Source organism: Bidens hawaiensis, unplaced genomic scaffold (genome assembly GCF_021521415.1).
Source record: "Bidens hawaiensis isolate Kalapana, Puna unplaced genomic scaffold, B.hawaiensis_p1.1 tig00038111_1, whole genome shotgun sequence".
NCBI classification, from domain to species: domain Eukaryota; kingdom Viridiplantae; phylum Streptophyta; class Magnoliopsida; order Asterales; family Asteraceae; genus Bidens; species Bidens hawaiensis.
Window position 1 is genome coordinate 124608 of NW_027505529.1, and position 17792 is coordinate 142399.

Consider the following 17792-nt stretch of genomic DNA (forward strand, 5'->3'; position numbering starts at 1 on the left):
TATCATCAGATTTTAGTTTAATTATGAAATATGTTAAATCTCCAACCAATTAAAACACAAAGAAAAAAGAAATTACAAATTTCATTAATACGTTCAACTACTCACTTAGAAAAAATTGGCAATGCAATCATGCCTACTAAAAATGTTATGATGCATAGATATAATTATACTCAGTTCAATAAATTAAGTAAAAATAGTAATAACTTCATTCACCAACCAAAAAATCAAAAAAGTCTATAAAAAGAGAGCAAACGCATCCCACAAACACACAACAAAAATTTGAAAAAAGATAATGGATTCTGGAAATGTTACTATTAAAAGCATTTTCCGAGCAAGAATCAACATGGAGCTTGAAAAAGACTGCAATCGGCTACGGGTAGTCGAAGATACAAAGAGGTGTGTGACAGATGAAGCAACAAAAATCGATGCTCTTCACCAAGAAGTTCTGAATCAACCAGATAGCACATTCAAGACACATGCAATAACCTACATGGAAAAGCAAGCTTCATACTATGGTCAGCTTCAAGATGTGCTAGAGAGAACAGCTCACAAGGTGACGGTGAATAAAAGAGTAAAGCGTGAAGGGGCCGAAGAGATCCTTGACAACAACTAGGGTTTCCTGGTGACTGCTGGTGTGGTGGTGTGATGTGGTGATGGTGTGGTGTGGTGGTGTGGTGATGGTGTGGCATGGTGGTGTGGTAGAATAAAATAAGTTTGTGAATAGGTTCGATATGATCCTCTTTTGTAACCTCCTTTTTCAACCGGATTTAATATAAAATCTATTTAGTATCAGTTTATTTACACGTTCTTATACGTTCCATTATACAAACTTGCACGTTCCATGAAATATAAAACATTTTCTTATACGTTCCAGTATACAAACTTGCACGTTCCATGAAATATAAAACATAAAAAGTATGAAAACAGAAAAAATATAAACAAAACAATAACGCTAAAAACTATTCTTCTTGAAGTTGAGGACAAGTTCGACTGTTATGACCCTGTTTATGACAAACTTTGCATTCCCTATATTTCTTCCCAGATCGACTTATAGCAATCTCTTTCTGAGATTTAATCCGTTTATGTGACCCGCGACCCTTATTCTTAATACCACCAGGCACATGAACAGTCACCTCTGATGGTTGATCATACCCTAGAATAGCAGCAAACCTATCCCTTTTTGATAAATGAGTTCTTTTGTATCTTGTCTCATCGGCTTGTTTGATCATAATGTTCATTTGATCCCTGACTTTAGTTAGTTCATCAACATCAGTTGCATAGCTATTTATGAGATACTCACCAGCCAATGTTATTTCCCTTTAGATCTCTTTGACTTTTAAATTTTTGTCATTACCAAAAGTTGAAATTGGAGCAGTTCTAGGATTAACACCAGCATCTCTCTTCCAACGATCGACCATGTATTTCTTTGGAAATCTTGTAACTCTAAACAAATTTAAAATATAAAGGCTTTGAAGACACGATAACCCATAATGTTCAACTCTTTTGCATCCGCATGAAATCGTCGAATCAATTCCTTCCTCACCTTCCTTCTTAAACAAAACCTGACACACAAAAATATATTAAAATACTTTAAAACATTCTGTCAAAAATCAAATAAACTTTAAAAAATGTTGTAATACGTTCTAAAACGTTCAAGCAAAAAAAAAAGAATCTTTAACTAATTCATACCTCCAAACAGCCTGGAACGTATGCATTAAAGTCAAATACTGAAAACCTCACAAAATCTTCTTCTTCAGTTGATTTCAAACATGCTACACCGCTCCTAATATGATACATTTCATCTTGGAAATCATTAAAAATAGCCTTTGTATACATCTGTTCTGCTTCCTTCTCAAAAGGGTTTTCACTAACCGGATCTGGATGCGTGTACCCTGTATCATGATCATTTTTCCTACCATTGTGCCTTTGTATCTCCATACAATGATCAAAATGACTAAAGAACTCAACTAGTGATAACTGTGAGTTAGAAACTTGACAAAAAAAATGATTTTCACTTTCTGATCTCGATGTAGTTCTCATAAGACCAGACAACGGCTCATCCATGTAATAAGCAGGAATCCAATCATATCTCATTTCAAACATGTCACACAACCATTTATTTGTTTCAATATCATATTCCTTCATTATAAGTTCCCATTGCATTTCGAATTGGGATTGAGAAATTGCATCCGTCTAAACAATGTCACATATTTTACGTTAAAATCTTCATTGTTACAAAGGGTAGCACCAACCTGATGTAACAAAAAATAATAATTTGGTAATAAGATCAACATCAATTAAAAAATGTTCTTATACGTTCTTACACTTTAAAGATATGGACGGATATAACACGTTCTTATACGTTAAAAATACACACTTAAAACACACTGATGCATGCTAGTTTGTTATACACGTTCTAAAACGTTCTAACACTAACTAAATATACTAAAACAGTAATATGTTTATACGTCCTTAAACGTTCTAACATATTCAAAAAAATATGCAGCTATCAAATAATGATGTTTAGACATTCAAATACGTTCTGAAACATATGCATAATACGTTCTTATAGTTTTTACACGTTAAAAATATGGACGGATATAACACGTTCTTATACATTAAAAAATACACACTTAAAACACACTGATGCATGCTAGTTTGTTATTCACGTTCACATCCGTTCTAACACTAATACAAATATGACCTAAATATACTAAAACAGTAATATGTTTATACTTCCTTAAACGTTCTAACACATTTAAAAAATATGCAGATATCAAATAATGATGGATACTAATATGTTTAGACATTCTAATACGTTTTGAAACATATGCATAGTACATTGAATACATTAAAAGTTACCTTATCAGCAAGTTTTTTCATAATGTGCCGCATACATAACCGATGTCTCTAGTTTGATAAAACTAAGGAGATTGTTTGCTTCATTGCTGGATCTTGATCAGTAACAACCACCTTTGGGGCAATACCGAAAGAATCAAGAAAAACTTTCAAAAGCCATGAATAAGATTCAATAGATTCAGATGATAATAACGCAGCACCAACTGTAACATTAAGACAGTGATTATCAATGACAGTAAATGGTACAAAAACCATATTGTACCTGTAAAAAACAAAATTATTAGAAACGAATTAAAAAAAATATGTAAAAAATATAAAAAATTTAAAAACAAATGTATTAAATTGACATACTTGTTGGTCTTAAATGTTGCATCAAATGATATAATATCTCCAAAAGCCAAATAATTTTTCTTTGAAATTTCATCCGCCTAAAATAAACGATCCAATTCACCATTAGAATTACCAGTATACTCAAATGAATAACCATCACAACAGTTTTTCTTCCCACTTAATCTTTGTACAACCATTTCCGCATCACACTCCCCAATATAACAAGTTAAACTCTGTTTGAAATTCTTACAATCGTCTTTTGTAGCCCCAACTTCCTCGAATCCTCCATACTTTGTCCTCATAATATTAAACGCCTTAACAGGGCCCAAATTCAATGTTGACAACTCATGTATAATATCTTGTTGTACATGAGTCAACTTCCTATTTGATCGAATAAAATGCATATCTTTTGCATCCACCAGTTCATGATTATGTCCTTCAACAAAATCGTTTATTTCAAACCTCAAACCGTCATCAGATTTTAGAAAAAATTGAGCTCGACAACCACACCGAATTGTTGGTCTCTTCCTTCTTTTATAATACGGTCTATTGGAACCATCTTTTCAGCCATAGAATCATAACTGTTTGCAGGTTTATGACCTTCTTTGGAACATGTAAAATATTTAGACTTTAATAAACCGTCATTCATATACGAACCTCCTTTACGAACACAAAAGCCAGCTTTCTTTGCATATTCACAATAGAAATCATATGCATGATCAACAGATTCAAAAATAATTCTTTTTACAGGTTTACAAGATGCATTAACTTGTGGTACTATAACAAGATCTGATGAAGGATCTGATAAACAAAAAGCAATTTAAGTCAAAAAAATTCGCCTAAAAAACAACTAATTACAGTTTATAAAATACATACGAAAATAAATATAATTTAAAATATAATCAAACATCATAAATAAATTAATACGTTATAATATGTTCTAACCGAATCACAATTACTAACCAATTATACGTTCTAATACGTTCTAAATATAAAATCTACAATCCTATCCACGATTTGCTATTAAAACACATAATCTGAAGTCTAACCGAATCACAATTAGTTGACAAACTATAAAACACAATATCGATCATAAAATTCAACAGAAAAAAAACCTAAAAATCGAAAAAGTTAATTTATCCGTCAATTAAACCTACAGTATACAACTAAATAAATAACAATTGATTATAATTAAACCTACAATTACTTACTCTGATGATCGTAATACATGACGCTAAAAATCAACGAAGACCGTTAAAGTTAATCGAACAACAACCCGCCAATTGTTAAGCAGTTTTTGGATACAAAGATCAAATTGAATAAAATAGGGTATATGCAAAAACCGTTTATTATACTGGCGCGATTAACTTTTAAAAATAATGTAAAAAGACAAAAACACCCTTTTGTTAACTTACGCGATCAAATTAATCAAATTGGAAATCAACGATAGGAAGCCTCGCGTATGTAATGTACGATAACCAACTTTTGTATTGGATCCTTTATCTATATATATATATATATATAGGGTTGTTATTATTTAAGAACTCTAAAAAAGTTAAGAACTCTTAGGATCCCTTCACAACCAAACAATTTTTTAATTTTTTATATATATTAACATTATTTAATAGTTTTTTTTATCATATTTTATATAAAATTTTTTGATTACATATATTAATCACAAGTTTACATATATGCAAATTTTATGTACTAACAAATATACATATGTGTCGAACAAAACATAGATATGTATAAAAACTAGTTTTCAAAATTGTAATTGTAAATATAGATATAAAAAATGATAAAACTAATCTCAAAGAACATTAACATACAAAAATTATTATAAAAAACGTTAGTTTTAAATGGTTCCTTCAAGTTCTTAAATAATTTTACAGTTCTGTAATGATACTCATCCTATATATATATATATATGTATATATAGGGGAGAGTTATCCTAAAAATAAGTAGTTTCCTAGGAAAACTAGGAATAAATCATAGTCATTGAATCATATCAATCAATAGTTGAGATTTAAAATTACAAAAAACCGTCATAATTTTCTACAATTACTCTTTCACCATTATAACCGACATAGTTTACTAGTATTGTTCTTTCACAATAGGTTGTAATACCAAATGTCAAAATTCTATTGGTTCTTACAATTCTTAGGAAACAACTTCTTTTTATTTTAATATTTATATATATATATATACATACTATCTTATAATACATATAGGAAGGACAAAACCGTCTTTTACTCAAAACTCCTAAATCTAAGAGTTTTACAACCCTTATATCATATGGTACAGCTCGTAATGCTTTGATCCAGACACACTTCTTAACACCGGGAAAACCCTATTCCCATTTCAAAATTCGAAATTCAAATGGCTTATTTTGCTCTCTGGTTAACCTTTCCTTCTCTCTCTCTCTCATCACCAAAATCTACATCTTGCTTCACGCTCTCTGATTCACGATCTAGGTTATGTTGTGTTCAATTTACGAACCCTAGGCTGCAATAGTGTGACCCATTGATTTATGTGGTTGATGATGATGTGAGAAGCTTCATGATGCTCATCCATTCCAAGGTACACACTTTAAAGCTTATTAATACTAAAGCTTAATTGTATTCCGTTGTTTGAAATCCATGTTTAATTTGCGATTTGAAATATGGATTTAGAAGGTGTAAGAAGATGGGGTGAAACGAGTTCAATGGCGGATCCGGATCCGAATCGTCAGGGTAAACCCGACTGTATGCAGTATTTGAGGACTGAACCTATTATTATTTTGATAATTATTTTTTTTATTTTTAATTTCAAGTCTTGATTTAAAACGTAAGCTCTTTTATGTGTTTATTAATTTATAGGATAAAAATCATGTGAAAGAGTTAGAGAACCAGAGTGTTTTTGAACTGTAAGTTGTTTTCTTTTCTTATATGTTTTTTTGTTCAACAACTATGCATCGTGTAACCCGAGCATGAACCATTTAATCCATTCACCTAAACTTTGCCAAACGGGCTGACAAGTAATAATCAAGTTGTAAACGTGTCAATCGAGTTGGAGGGTTGTAAAATAGTTGGTTAAACGTGTCATAAGCGGTTTAGTGGGCAATGGCGGGCCCAAAAGCTTTTCTCATGGCAAGCGGAAAATTTTGAGGGTTAATTGTCTATTTTGTTCTTATTTTTAGATGAACTTGTGTAGTTTAGAGTTGTATATAGCTCTCTAACCTGAGTTTTCAAAGCATGTGTTTTTATTCTTTACCCATATAAAGGAAGTCCCGGTTTATGAAACAAATGATTAAAGGTGGATCAAAATTACATCTGTTGATGCGAAACCTGAAAGCATTTTCATTGTTTCTCAGTTTTTGTACCTTAATCTTCACTATTTCCTACAGAAAGAAAATGCATAAGTAAAACAAACCTGGTGTCAAAAGATTAGGCCAGCTGATTGAAACGATTATATTTGTTCATCCATATTACCAATTTGCGGTGTAATTTATAGATTCATTGAGTGGGCTTCCATTGAGTACATTCTTTAGAAGAAGTAATGGTTCTTTGAAGAAAATCAAAGAACACACAGGTTAAACAAACCATCTAGGTGTGCTCTTAAACCAATTAATCTTATATCTAAAGATTCATTGCTTGAAGTTGAAACTGACATACATGATATAACTTTATTGCTGTTCTGGTTTAGTGAAATTTTGACAAGATACAAAAGCTCCTTTGCTTTATAAGATATATGTTATTAATCTTATAGGTACTTTATTTACATAGTTTATTTCTATACTATCGCTGTAGTTACTTTACTAACTAGCCTACATCAAACGGTTTTACTTGGTTGTATTGCATATAATTTTGTGATTGGTGCATCATATTCGTACAGGGGAGAAACCAAGCATGGGCACAATGGAAAATTGAAATTCTTGGCATGAACTCTAGGTATTTACATTAGTGTATTGCATGTTTCATGTTTTTATCCTTTTTTGATTCATTTAACAATCTTTTTCTTATAGAATTGCACGAGGTGGGCCCCCGGATGGAGTTGAAGCCAAAAGATCAAGACGTTTGTCTTAATCCAGGTCATATAATGTGAATATCAGTTAGGAGACCTGTTTACGTCCCAATGGAGGTAAATAGTTTATTTAGATTGTATTAAAAACAACTGATCTTGAAACAAACATGCCAAATTTGAGCTTGAGCTCTCGTAAGTTAAGCGAGCTGAGCTTGAACTTGATTCATTTAACTTCACAGAGCTCAAGCTCTTCTCGTGAGTAAGTTTTCAAGCTTGAGCTCGCTCGGGGGCTATGCTTGTTAATTATTCATTAATTAATTATTTGTCCCCAAACTACCCCTTGATTAAAATCATACAAAAATTTGCTAATACCTTATATCACCTAACAAATAAAAGAATGGTTAATGGTTTTTAGCTGCAACCGCTAAAATTGAATTATATGTATCTTCAGTAATCAACTTGTTCGTGTTCCTTTGTTTAAATAAATAAAACTAACGGTAGTTAAGATTAAATAAACGAACATTATCGGACGAACGTAAGCAAACACATTACCGAATGTTTACGACCGCAATGTCGTCTATGTTCATGTTCGTTCGTCAAGCTTACCGAGCTAAAGTCTTTGTTTATGTTCATTAGTGTCCGGTTACGTTTGTGTCCGTTAGTGTCCGGTTACGTTTAATTGTATCTGTTAGTGTCCCTTTGTGTCTGTTTGCTTTCGTCTACAAAATTAGCGAACATACACGAAGGGACATGTACAAGATCAATCTATATTTACAAATGAACCCGGGTAGGCATATATTGTTATTGTTGATGAGAAAATATGTTAATAATCATGCTAAACTGTTAGCATGTGGAGCTATTATTGTTGTCGAATCCGGGTTTCTGTTTGTTAATATGGGTAGGCATGTATCAGTTTTTTGTTTAGTTGTTTAAGAAAGTCAATGACAAAATGTTTTTATTATCATGCTATACAGTCACTAATTATTTATATTATATTATTTTATTACTAAATTATTAAACGCCATTTTGTGTTTTTTCAGTTTCTATTCAGAAGGCAGTTACAATAGTGTATCAACCCTAGGAAGTCTTCCGCATTCGGCCAGTTAATCATTCTTCTACAATTGCTGGTATATTTATTATATTTTATGCAATACTGTTAATCATTTTTTAGGATCTGTCAAACTATATGGTTGTACTGCAAAAGTTCAGGAAACGAAACTGCAGAAGTTCAGGAAACGAGACTGGAAACGAAGGTATATATACAGTTAGGTCAAATTTAGTCATGTGAATGAACACGAAGGGGGCTTGTTAGTGTACATTTTTTTTAACTCTAACCGAACAAATGAACAAACATGAACACTTAAAACAAACAGATTTTCTTGTTCTTGTGCGTTCGTTAAAAAATTGAACGTGTTCGTTCGTTGAACTTTATCCGAACAAACACGAAACACTTAAACAGCGGGATTTTCTTGTTCGTGTTCGTTCGTTAGGAAAATAAATGTATTTGTTTGTTAAAAACATATTGTGTTTGTGTTTGTTCGTTAAGAAAATGAATGTGTTTGTGCTTATTTGTTATGAAAATGAACGTGCTCGTGTTTGTTCGTTTTCGTTTATGTTTGTTTGTTAATTATTTAAATTCAATTTTCCCATTTAAAAAGAAAAATCTAAATTTAAGTCTAAATACCATCATCAATATATCTAACATTTCAAAATTAATCAAATATATTTTGTATTCTATTTATACAGTGTTACAAAAAATAAATATAATGAAAAATGCAAATGTATTGCAACAACGAATTGTGTATGTTCGTTTAACTTTAACCAAACAAATGAACGGGCATGAACTCTGATTTGAACAAATTTTCTTATTCTTGTTCACCGGTTAAGAAAATTTATGTGTTTGTTAACTTTAACTAAACACACGAAGAATACAGCGTGTTAGTTTACGCATGTTAAGAAAATAAACGTTTTTGCATCCGTCCGTTAAGCAAATATACGTGTTCGTTCGTTAAGAAAACGAATGAGTTCATGTTTACCCTGCCATTAGCCTCATGTTCAAGCATGTTGGTAAATAGTACTATTTGTCTTTTTATATATTTAAAATATACAACTCAATGATAAAATTTTTTAGAAAAATATATCCAACAATTGCTATAATGTGTGTTTTAATGTTCTTTTGTCGTCTTGCTTTATAATATGTGTTTTCATGCTATCAGATTTTGTTCAAAAGTTCTTATACGACTTATGTCATTCATGTATTTTATGATATCAGGGCAACATGAAGCTTAAAAGGGTTGCATAGCCAAAATGAGCCTTTCAAGGTGCCTTTTTAAATTCATTACTGTTGCATTTCAATAGTTTAAGATGTTTAATTTACTCTGTATTATTAAATTATTATTCTGTTAACCGCAAACCAATTATTTTTTCGTCACAATCTGTTATGGATTAAGGTCACAAAGTGCTTTAAAACAGGTTCGGTCAGGTTTGGCAACGGGCTAGAGCAGTTTCAACTTTCAGGTCAGAACATGCTTATTTAAAATATGTTCTATTTGGCTCGGGTCGAAACTGGTTCTGTACAAAATAGGTTCGGGTCGAGTTGGCCAGCTGGGTAATGGGTCAGGGCGGGTATGCAAGAAAAATCGGTTCAGGCTGACCTATTTTATAATGCAGTTAATGATGGGTTTTACTAAAACAAAATTTTATTACTTTTTGAATCACAATTTTAATATATATAAATTATAACTCAAATATTAATACGTATAAATAATAAAATGGAAAGCTTTTTTAATTATGTATGCTAAAAATATTATTTTTTTTATATATCGTTGTGTAATAAAAGATAGTTTTTATAAAAAATAATCAAGTGGATTTTGAACTCTTTACGAGCGAGCTTTAGATCAGCATTTCAGCTCGTTAAGCTAAACGAGCTGAGTTGGTTGGTTTGTGAACGATTCAAGAAGCTGTAGCAGCGGATAAACGAATAAAAAGTAATGCATTCCCATATTACCCCTGGATATAAGTCTAATTCATAAGCAATATTATGAGCTTTTTGACTTCGACCTGGCAACAAACAGATCTGACACAAATTATTGTTTGACCCGAAATAAAAGTTTGATCCTGGTAAGTTGTTTATAGATGGATCAATCTTTTTAAAACTAATTTATGTTTCATTCTTCAAAAATCAAAACCTCATATATTCTTTGTATATTGACATCAGAACTCCCGAACCGACTTCAGCAGACGTGGTAGTTAAGGACAAGAAGATAGTAGAAACTCATCATCCAATCGTTGGAGTAGTCAAACAAGAAGATCCTTGTATCGATTGGGATGAAAAATGGTGGTCGAAAAGCGTAGATGAGGTCATTGAGATGTGTAAGGCGTTGACTAAAAATTATCTAATCACAATGCAAGTTGTTAACACACATGTTTTTTTATTCATGTGTTGGATTATTACATTGAAGCATGATTGTGACTTTCATTTTATTTATATTTCTGACTATTATACTTAACTAAGTTATGTAATTCTTATGTCGTAGATATACGATATTGATGTGGTAAATAAGAAAACTAACATAAGTAATACACAATATCACGAGAACACTGATAAACTAACTTGAAACGAGTATCATGTTGTAAGTCAGTGCTGCCGTCGCATCGCGCGGGTACCTACTAGTATATATATATATATAGAGAGAGAGGACAAATTAGGGTTAATCTTACATGACTGCTTGTTCTCCAAATAAATTGAGAAACTTCCAAGATTTATTGATAAAGATAACATTAAGGATAAGTGGAAAATTGGTGATTTTTAACCATCCATTTTTAAAGATAAACAATGATTTGATGGTTGTGCCAAACCCAACATCAAGGTACGGGTTACAAAAAAAAACAGGAAACATAAACAACACTGCATAGGAAACCAACCCTTTTATGTGTTTATTGATGAAAGAATCTTAAGGTAATAATCTAATTGGGGAGGGGAGGGGAGGGGAGGGGAGGGGTAATGTGAAAACTCTTCTTGGTAAGACCGTGTGTTTTGATTTAACTAGTTAAAGCGCAACGTCACATCACTGTCACATATGCAGTGAGCTTTAACTATCAATTCTTTAACAAGGATGTGGGGGTAACAAGGTTTAATTATACATTAAAAAAAAAAAGAAAAAAAAGATATGATTGGTTGTTAGTGAAAGCAAACCACAACTTTTAAGCCCTCGTGGGTGTTTACCAATTAACGAGAAGGGGGGTATTTGAGGTGCCCCCTCTTCCTTCTTTGGCCTCTTGTTTTTCACAACTTGGTTTAACGTCGACCGATGGTGGTGATATGGCCTAATAGTGTCGGTGTAACACCGACACAATACACAACCTACGTGAATTAAAAACATAATACTATTCATGTGCAACATATATACTGCATATATGCAATATATCTACTACATATATATACGTATACAATATACTTTAATATATATAGAAAATAGTTAAAATAAAAAGTAAAAGTTTCATAAGAATGATAAGAATTATATAAAATTTGAAGTTAAGAAACCATGTGAGCCTATCTAGAAAACTATATAGCATAAATCATAGATCTTAGTAAACTATTTAGTATTTTGAAAACTATTAATTTTAACCACTAGTTCTAGATTTTAAGGGTGATTTTATTTGAATCTCTCTCAAATAACATGTTTCTCATGATCCTGTCCTAATCATATATCCTTTTAAAACATCGTTCTAAAAATCGGTTAAATGATGTTACAATAAAATTAGAAAAAATATCTTTTAGATGATGTTAGAATAAAATTGGCTGTAGCAATTTGATATTAAAAAAAGATAAAGTAATAAAAATAGAGGGGATTGAAGAATGTTAGGTTTAAAAGTTGAAACTGAAAAGCCATATAAAAAGAAGGCCTCGGGAATAGGAATTTGTCGATGAATGAATAAAATAAGATCTGTGTTTGAAGAGGAGTGATTGGTTGGATAACAACATTCAATTCACTGGTCATCGTCTCAAATTGTGTACGCTAAGTTTGTTACAACTTTACTTGAAACATCTAGTCAAATCTTAATGTCTCATGATATTTTTTTTATATTAAAACTAATCCATAAGCTTCCTGTGACAAAAATAGAATGATATTAATCAATTGGTATGACTTATGAGAAACTAGATGATATACTAACCACCTCTCTTATCTTCTTATATCTTAGTTACATTTTTCAGTCTTAAGGCTATTTGTTATGGTTTAACAAACTTAGCTAGTTAAAATGCCATATCAGCGCCACATCACTGCCATGTAAGCAACACATTCTAACTAGCTAATCCTTTAATTGGTACGTTATGGTTGAACTAGCAGGCAATTATTTTCTAATCATTGTTCTTATATTTATTTATTATTTTTTCTTGTTTTTATTAAAAAGAAATAGAAATATAACATAAATATTACTTAAAAAATACAAACCAAGTTTCAAATAAAAAACTACAATAATGCAAATTAATAAATAAAAATATAAAAGCGTTTAGTTTTGTTGATATTTCGCACGAGTTGATTCTTTCATTGCCTCCTTGCTTTTGTCTCTACCGGCCGGTCGAGGTAGTTCCTCCACTTCATCAAACTCAAAGTCGGCATCAAATCCGTTTAAATTTATATGGGATCGAGCATCCGAAACGGCTTTAGACGAAGTTGGTTCAGTTGTAGAAGTGGAGGTCTTGGATCGTTTGGACGATCGATTGACCTTCATCAGGGGAACAAGATGCCACTTTGCCGATTTATTAATTACCTCCCAAGGTTCAATCATCGTAAACGAATGTGATTTTTCGGCTCTATATTGTTTATGGGCCTCTTTCATTACATCGAAATCATTTGTACCGCCTTTTCTATTTCGATTATTTGCAAGTCGGTCGTAAATGTTGAAATATGTGAGTTTGGTGCGCATTGCCGTCCATTTTCCGGAAATGGCGTCGGGATTGCGGTAATCACCCCGACCCATTGCTTGAAAAAACTTGGCCCGAATATCCGCCCAAAATACATTAGTACTTTGACCATCGCCTGATAAAAAATAGAAGTAACATTAGTAATAAAATAAAATAAAACAAACTAGCACTTGTAAAACAAATATTAATAATTACCCTTGATGGAATTTTCCGACGCATCAACCCAAGCACGCGTCAATGCAAGCTCCTCAGTCGGCGTCCACTTCTCTACTTCACGAGATTCTTTTGGTTCGATGGTTGGTTGTGTTTTTTTGTGTGTTTTCGTTTAGAGGTGGTTGGTTTTGTTTGAGGTAACGGTTGTGACTCGGGTGTTGGTTGGGTTTCGGGTACTTGAGACGAGAAGAAAAAATTAGGGCTTTGCGGTATGGGCATTATCGGTCGATACACACCCTCGTTTAGTAGTTGGTTATAAAAATATGGGTTATTCGGATCAATTGGTGGAAGGTTACCCCATAACGGGTTTCTCAGATTTCACTCATTGTTCGGCTCCATATTTGAAAATACAAAGATTATTTATAAAAATTGAGAAAGGAAAGGGATAAAAATATATGTCTGTTGGTTAAAATGTGTGGTATGCATACATATATATATATAGAGAGTTTAAGTGATTAATTAGTTAATTTGCTTTTAAACAATTAGCCGTTCCCAAAGTCAAACTGCATGTACTTTTATTAAGGCCTTGGCGCTTTCATCCATATTGCCACTTTGACACCATATGTAATACTGGTTGCATGGGTTGGCGGCGTTAAAAAAGGTGACATGACATGTTTGGCGGTTGGGCGTGAAGGCATAACAATCAGCTTAATTAACTCTTAACTCTTGTTTTGTTATATTGAGTTAAACTCAAATCTATAAAACTAGAGATAAAAAAACACAAAAACTTAAACAATGGAAGTATACAAATTGACAATGAGAATCTATGAGGATATAAAACATGCACAAAACCCCCCCTTGCAAAGTCTAGCCATCTTTTTCTTAACAACAAATCATAATCATGACTCATAGTTTATTTATTTATATACCTTTTTATGTTTTTAATTATTTGACTATACAAAATATGAGAACTAGGATATTGACAACAATGGAGGTATGGCAAGAGAGTTTTTGCATAAGTTCCAATCTGATGGGGATTGTTAAAACAGGGACTAAATTGGTGAAAGTTTTGCAAAAGAAAATGCAACAAAAGTACATATTTTATAATAGATTATAAACAATCATGTAAACATTTTCATCACTCGTTTTGATACATAAAACAATTATATCACCGTTTCACAACCTCATTCTCACTTCCATTATATCCCATTATATCTATCATCAGTGATGGATCTAAAGAAAAAAAATCATTTTTACCCCAAAATTCTCTTTTGCATATTAAGAAAGGATTTAGTTATATAAAAATAACTAATCTTAAAGTTATAAGGTATACAACACATAAAATTGCATTTCGTTAAAAAAGTTGAGTAATATCTCATTCACCCCTTAGCCTTCACATAGATAAGCAACTCTATCATACATTATGTATATGTGTGTATCATAAGAATCTAAAAATTTTGGACGAAAACATGTATGCTATAAATTTTTTTATAAATAAAAAACATCATCATTATGATCATCATCATCGTACTCAGTATGTCCCACCAATAGCAAAGCTATGGTAGGGTCTGAGGAGGGTAAAATGTAGATAACCTTACCTCTCTACCCTTTAGGAACAGAGAGACTGCTTCCGGTGAGACCCCCGGCTCGATAGTAGTTTTGCATCAAGTTTTGGACATAAGGCATATAACACTCAACCATCGGGACACCACCGATTGATGCATGTACCATTGTCTTTTGACTATTAACCTTCCGCCACTTTTAACGTTATTTTCACGAGATTAATAAAATAACATCAAAATTAGTGTAATTTCACTTTTGCCCACCCAAGGGTTCACACATATATACGTTATTTGCGCGTAGTACAAAAACATAATATAGAAATGTGACAAGTAATAGTAAAAGAAACAAAAAACAATTAAGGCGGGAGAAAGGAATCAAGTTGGTTAAAACCACTGTTTAATCTCTAAAGCCTTCTTTATAAAGTACACACTTTCACACACACACAGACCATATCAAGCACCAACACACAACCCACAAATCAAAATCCAATTTTGCAGAAACAGGAAACAACTCTCAAACCAATAATAATAATAATAATTCATCTTTGAATTTCACTGTACGCTATCACTGCAATCATTACTCTTGGTTAGTTGGTGCTCAATAATAATGGCGGATCTATACGGAAGAACAACAGCCAACAATAACATTAACAATTGCTCTTTTTCTTCTTCTTCTTCACTTGAATCCGAAGACATGTCTTCCTTCCTTCAAAGTTTCCTTAACAACCCTTCAACCAAGGTTCAAGTTAATGAAGCTATCCCCTCTCATTTGACCGAATTTCTCGATTCGGACCACCGCTTCTCTGATCTCAGCTCCTTTTACTCCTCCGACCCCAATCGGGTTGGTTTTTCGCACGGAAACGGTTCGGATGGGTTTGGTTTAGGATCTCAGGTATGGGTTTTGGTTCTTGGTTTGTAAAGTTGAGGTTTTGTTAATTAATTTGATTTGAATTTGAAGGTGCAGAAAATGGCAAGCGCGTCGCGGTCGTCGAAGAGGACTCGGGCTGCGGAGATTCATAATATGTCCGAGAAGGTTTGTGTTTTGTTTTGAATTTGAATTTTAAATTACTTGGATTTGTTATTCAAAAGTAGCTGTTTGTGCAGCTTGTTGCTCGTTTGCCTTCTGTTTTGATGTAAATAACACTTTTGAATGAATGATATTTGGTAATTGATATTATAAAGAAATATAAAAATTGCTACTTTGTTGAGTTGTGTTGAATTATGAATGATGTGTATTGATATATGGTTAAAATTATCGGTTTTTAGAGGAGGAGAAGTAGGATTAATGAGAAGTTGAAAGCCTTGCAGACTTTGGTTCCAAATTCTAACAAGGTTAGTTTTAGATTGATGAAGTTTTGAGTCAGTTCTCTTACAATAATAAAGTGTTTGATCGATCATGTTCCTTGAATATTATGGTTTTAATTATGCGGTTTTGGTTTGTTATTATAGACTGATAAGGCGTCGATGTTGGATGAAGCCATTGAATATCTGAAACAGCTTCAACTAAAAGTGCAGGTATATGTTTCTTGATGTTGTACATCATGTTCATCTTTTCATCATTGTGTGTATAGTTTGATCATTGATGAGATATGAAGAATTAATATAACACTATAACATATGATTGATTTTGTTTCTTGATCATCAAGTTGTTTACTTGGATTGCAGACACTTACCATGAGAAATGGGTTCGGTTTGCCACCTGTTTATGCACAAGAACAAGATATGCAAAGGGCAATTGGAATGGGAATTGGAATGGGAACGGGAATGGAAATTGGAATGGGAATGGGATACCGGTTGCCAAACGCAAGCGAAGGGTTCTCAACTCGAGGGGAATATGGTATTATGCCTAACAATATAGGCATGATGTCATCAGCCAACATGGTTAAATCGGATCCTGGATTTAGCTCGGAAATGGCAAATGTGAACCAGTTTGAATTTGGCAATCACTCGACATCGATCAAGGTAATTTTAATACGTTTGTTTCATGTCATGAATATAAGTTTTTTGATGGTAGAGTAAACATATGGTTATGATATGTATCAGGATATGAATAGGGGGAAAACAGCTTCACCTGGTGTCTCATCATAACCTGTTGCATATGAGAAGATTATTATCCTCAAATGACAATCCTGACCTTTGTTAGAGTAATAATAATTAAGATTTAAGATGATGGTATTTGTAAGTTAGAAAATTTAAGCTCCAAACAGAAGCATAGAGAGGTGTTTGGAGGATTGAAACATGACTGACAGCATTAAGTTTGGTGAATTTGTGTGAATGGTGGTTTTCTAGGTTTTGTATGTCGGATGACAAACGTCGTTAATGATTATTATTGTAATGTTATCGTTAATTCGCTATGTCTTTCTTACGGATAGGAAATTGATCTATGTTTCTTTAACTATTAAATGTTAGCATGTCACTTATTAGACAGAGTAAACAAGTAAAGTTAACTTCATATGTAAGACATTAGATGCTTACCAAATGAAGACAAAACCAAATATATTTATAATCTCTCTGATATTGATCACATGTACTTTCTAATGGTATATTGTTTAATTAACAAAATAATAAAAATAGTACCATATCAATTGGTACTATCATTATGTTTCAACTAATTTCATGATTTTCTAAGTAGTACCGTATCAATACTCATGTCTTCTTGTTTTGCCTTGCCTTGATTGCCAATATTCATCTATGCATATATCTATTTAGAGTTCATTACGCGGATGCTAAATTACATGTTTAGTTCTCACAATTTACATGAACATAACACGTTTGGTACTTAAGTTTAGGTTATTTTTATGAAATCGTCGTTTTCCCCTTATATTAGAGATTCCCCTAAAACCCAATCTAAGCGCAAACTAGCCCTCTTTTGGCTTACAACGACCACCTTAGTCAGCCACCTCTTTAGCTTCAAATGATTTAGGTCAAAAGGTCACATGGTGTAGTGATATTGGGTCGCA

The 17792-nt window shown here is 32.4% G+C and overlaps 2 protein-coding genes across 2 annotated transcripts; one reads left to right on the forward strand and one right to left on the reverse strand.

Moving 5' to 3' along the window:
- Positions 1–959: 959 nt before the first annotated feature.
- On the reverse strand, positions 960–4419 carry LOC143613756 (protein FAR-RED IMPAIRED RESPONSE 1-like). The gene is made up of 8 exons (XM_077087379.1): positions 4401–4419; positions 3733–3990; positions 3384–3625; positions 3211–3287; positions 2974–3121; positions 1690–1977; positions 1355–1562; positions 960–1249 (listed from the first exon to the last, which is right to left on the reverse strand). Exons 1-8 carry the CDS (start codon positions 4417–4419, stop codon positions 960–962), a joined length of 1530 nt encoding a protein of 509 aa, XP_076943494.1.
- Positions 4420–15526: 11107 nt separating this feature from the next.
- On the forward strand, positions 15527–17369 carry LOC143613757 (uncharacterized). The gene is made up of 6 exons (XM_077087380.1): positions 15527–15724; positions 15791–15865; positions 16099–16164; positions 16282–16347; positions 16498–16794; positions 16876–17369. The coding sequence occupies exons 1-6, from the start codon at positions 15527–15529 to the stop codon at positions 16918–16920; spliced, it is 747 nt and encodes a 248-aa protein (XP_076943495.1). The 3' UTR covers positions 16921–17369.
- The last annotated feature ends 423 nt before the right edge of the window (positions 17370–17792 follow it).

Bases quoted from the DNA above. Each gene is read 5' to 3' on its own strand.
- LOC143613756 (XM_077087379.1), bottom strand. The intron at 3,626-3,732 runs GTATTATAAAAG...ATTTTGTTGAAG, and splicing joins AAAGATGGTTCCAATAGACC to GACATAATCATGAACTGGTG. The intron at 3,122-3,210 runs GTATGTCAATTT...TGTTTTTTACAG, and splicing joins GCAACATTTAAGACCAACAA to GTACAATATGGTTTTTGTAC.
- LOC143613757 (XM_077087380.1), top strand. From the start codon at position 15,527: ATGTCTTCCTTCCTTCAAAGTTTCCTTAACAACCCTTCAACCAAGGTT. The intron at 16,165-16,281 runs GTTAGTTTTAGA...TTGTTATTATAG, and splicing joins TGGTTCCAAATTCTAACAAG to ACTGATAAGGCGTCGATGTT. The intron at 16,795-16,875 runs GTAATTTTAATA...GATATGTATCAG, and splicing joins ATCACTCGACATCGATCAAG to GATATGAATAGGGGGAAAAC.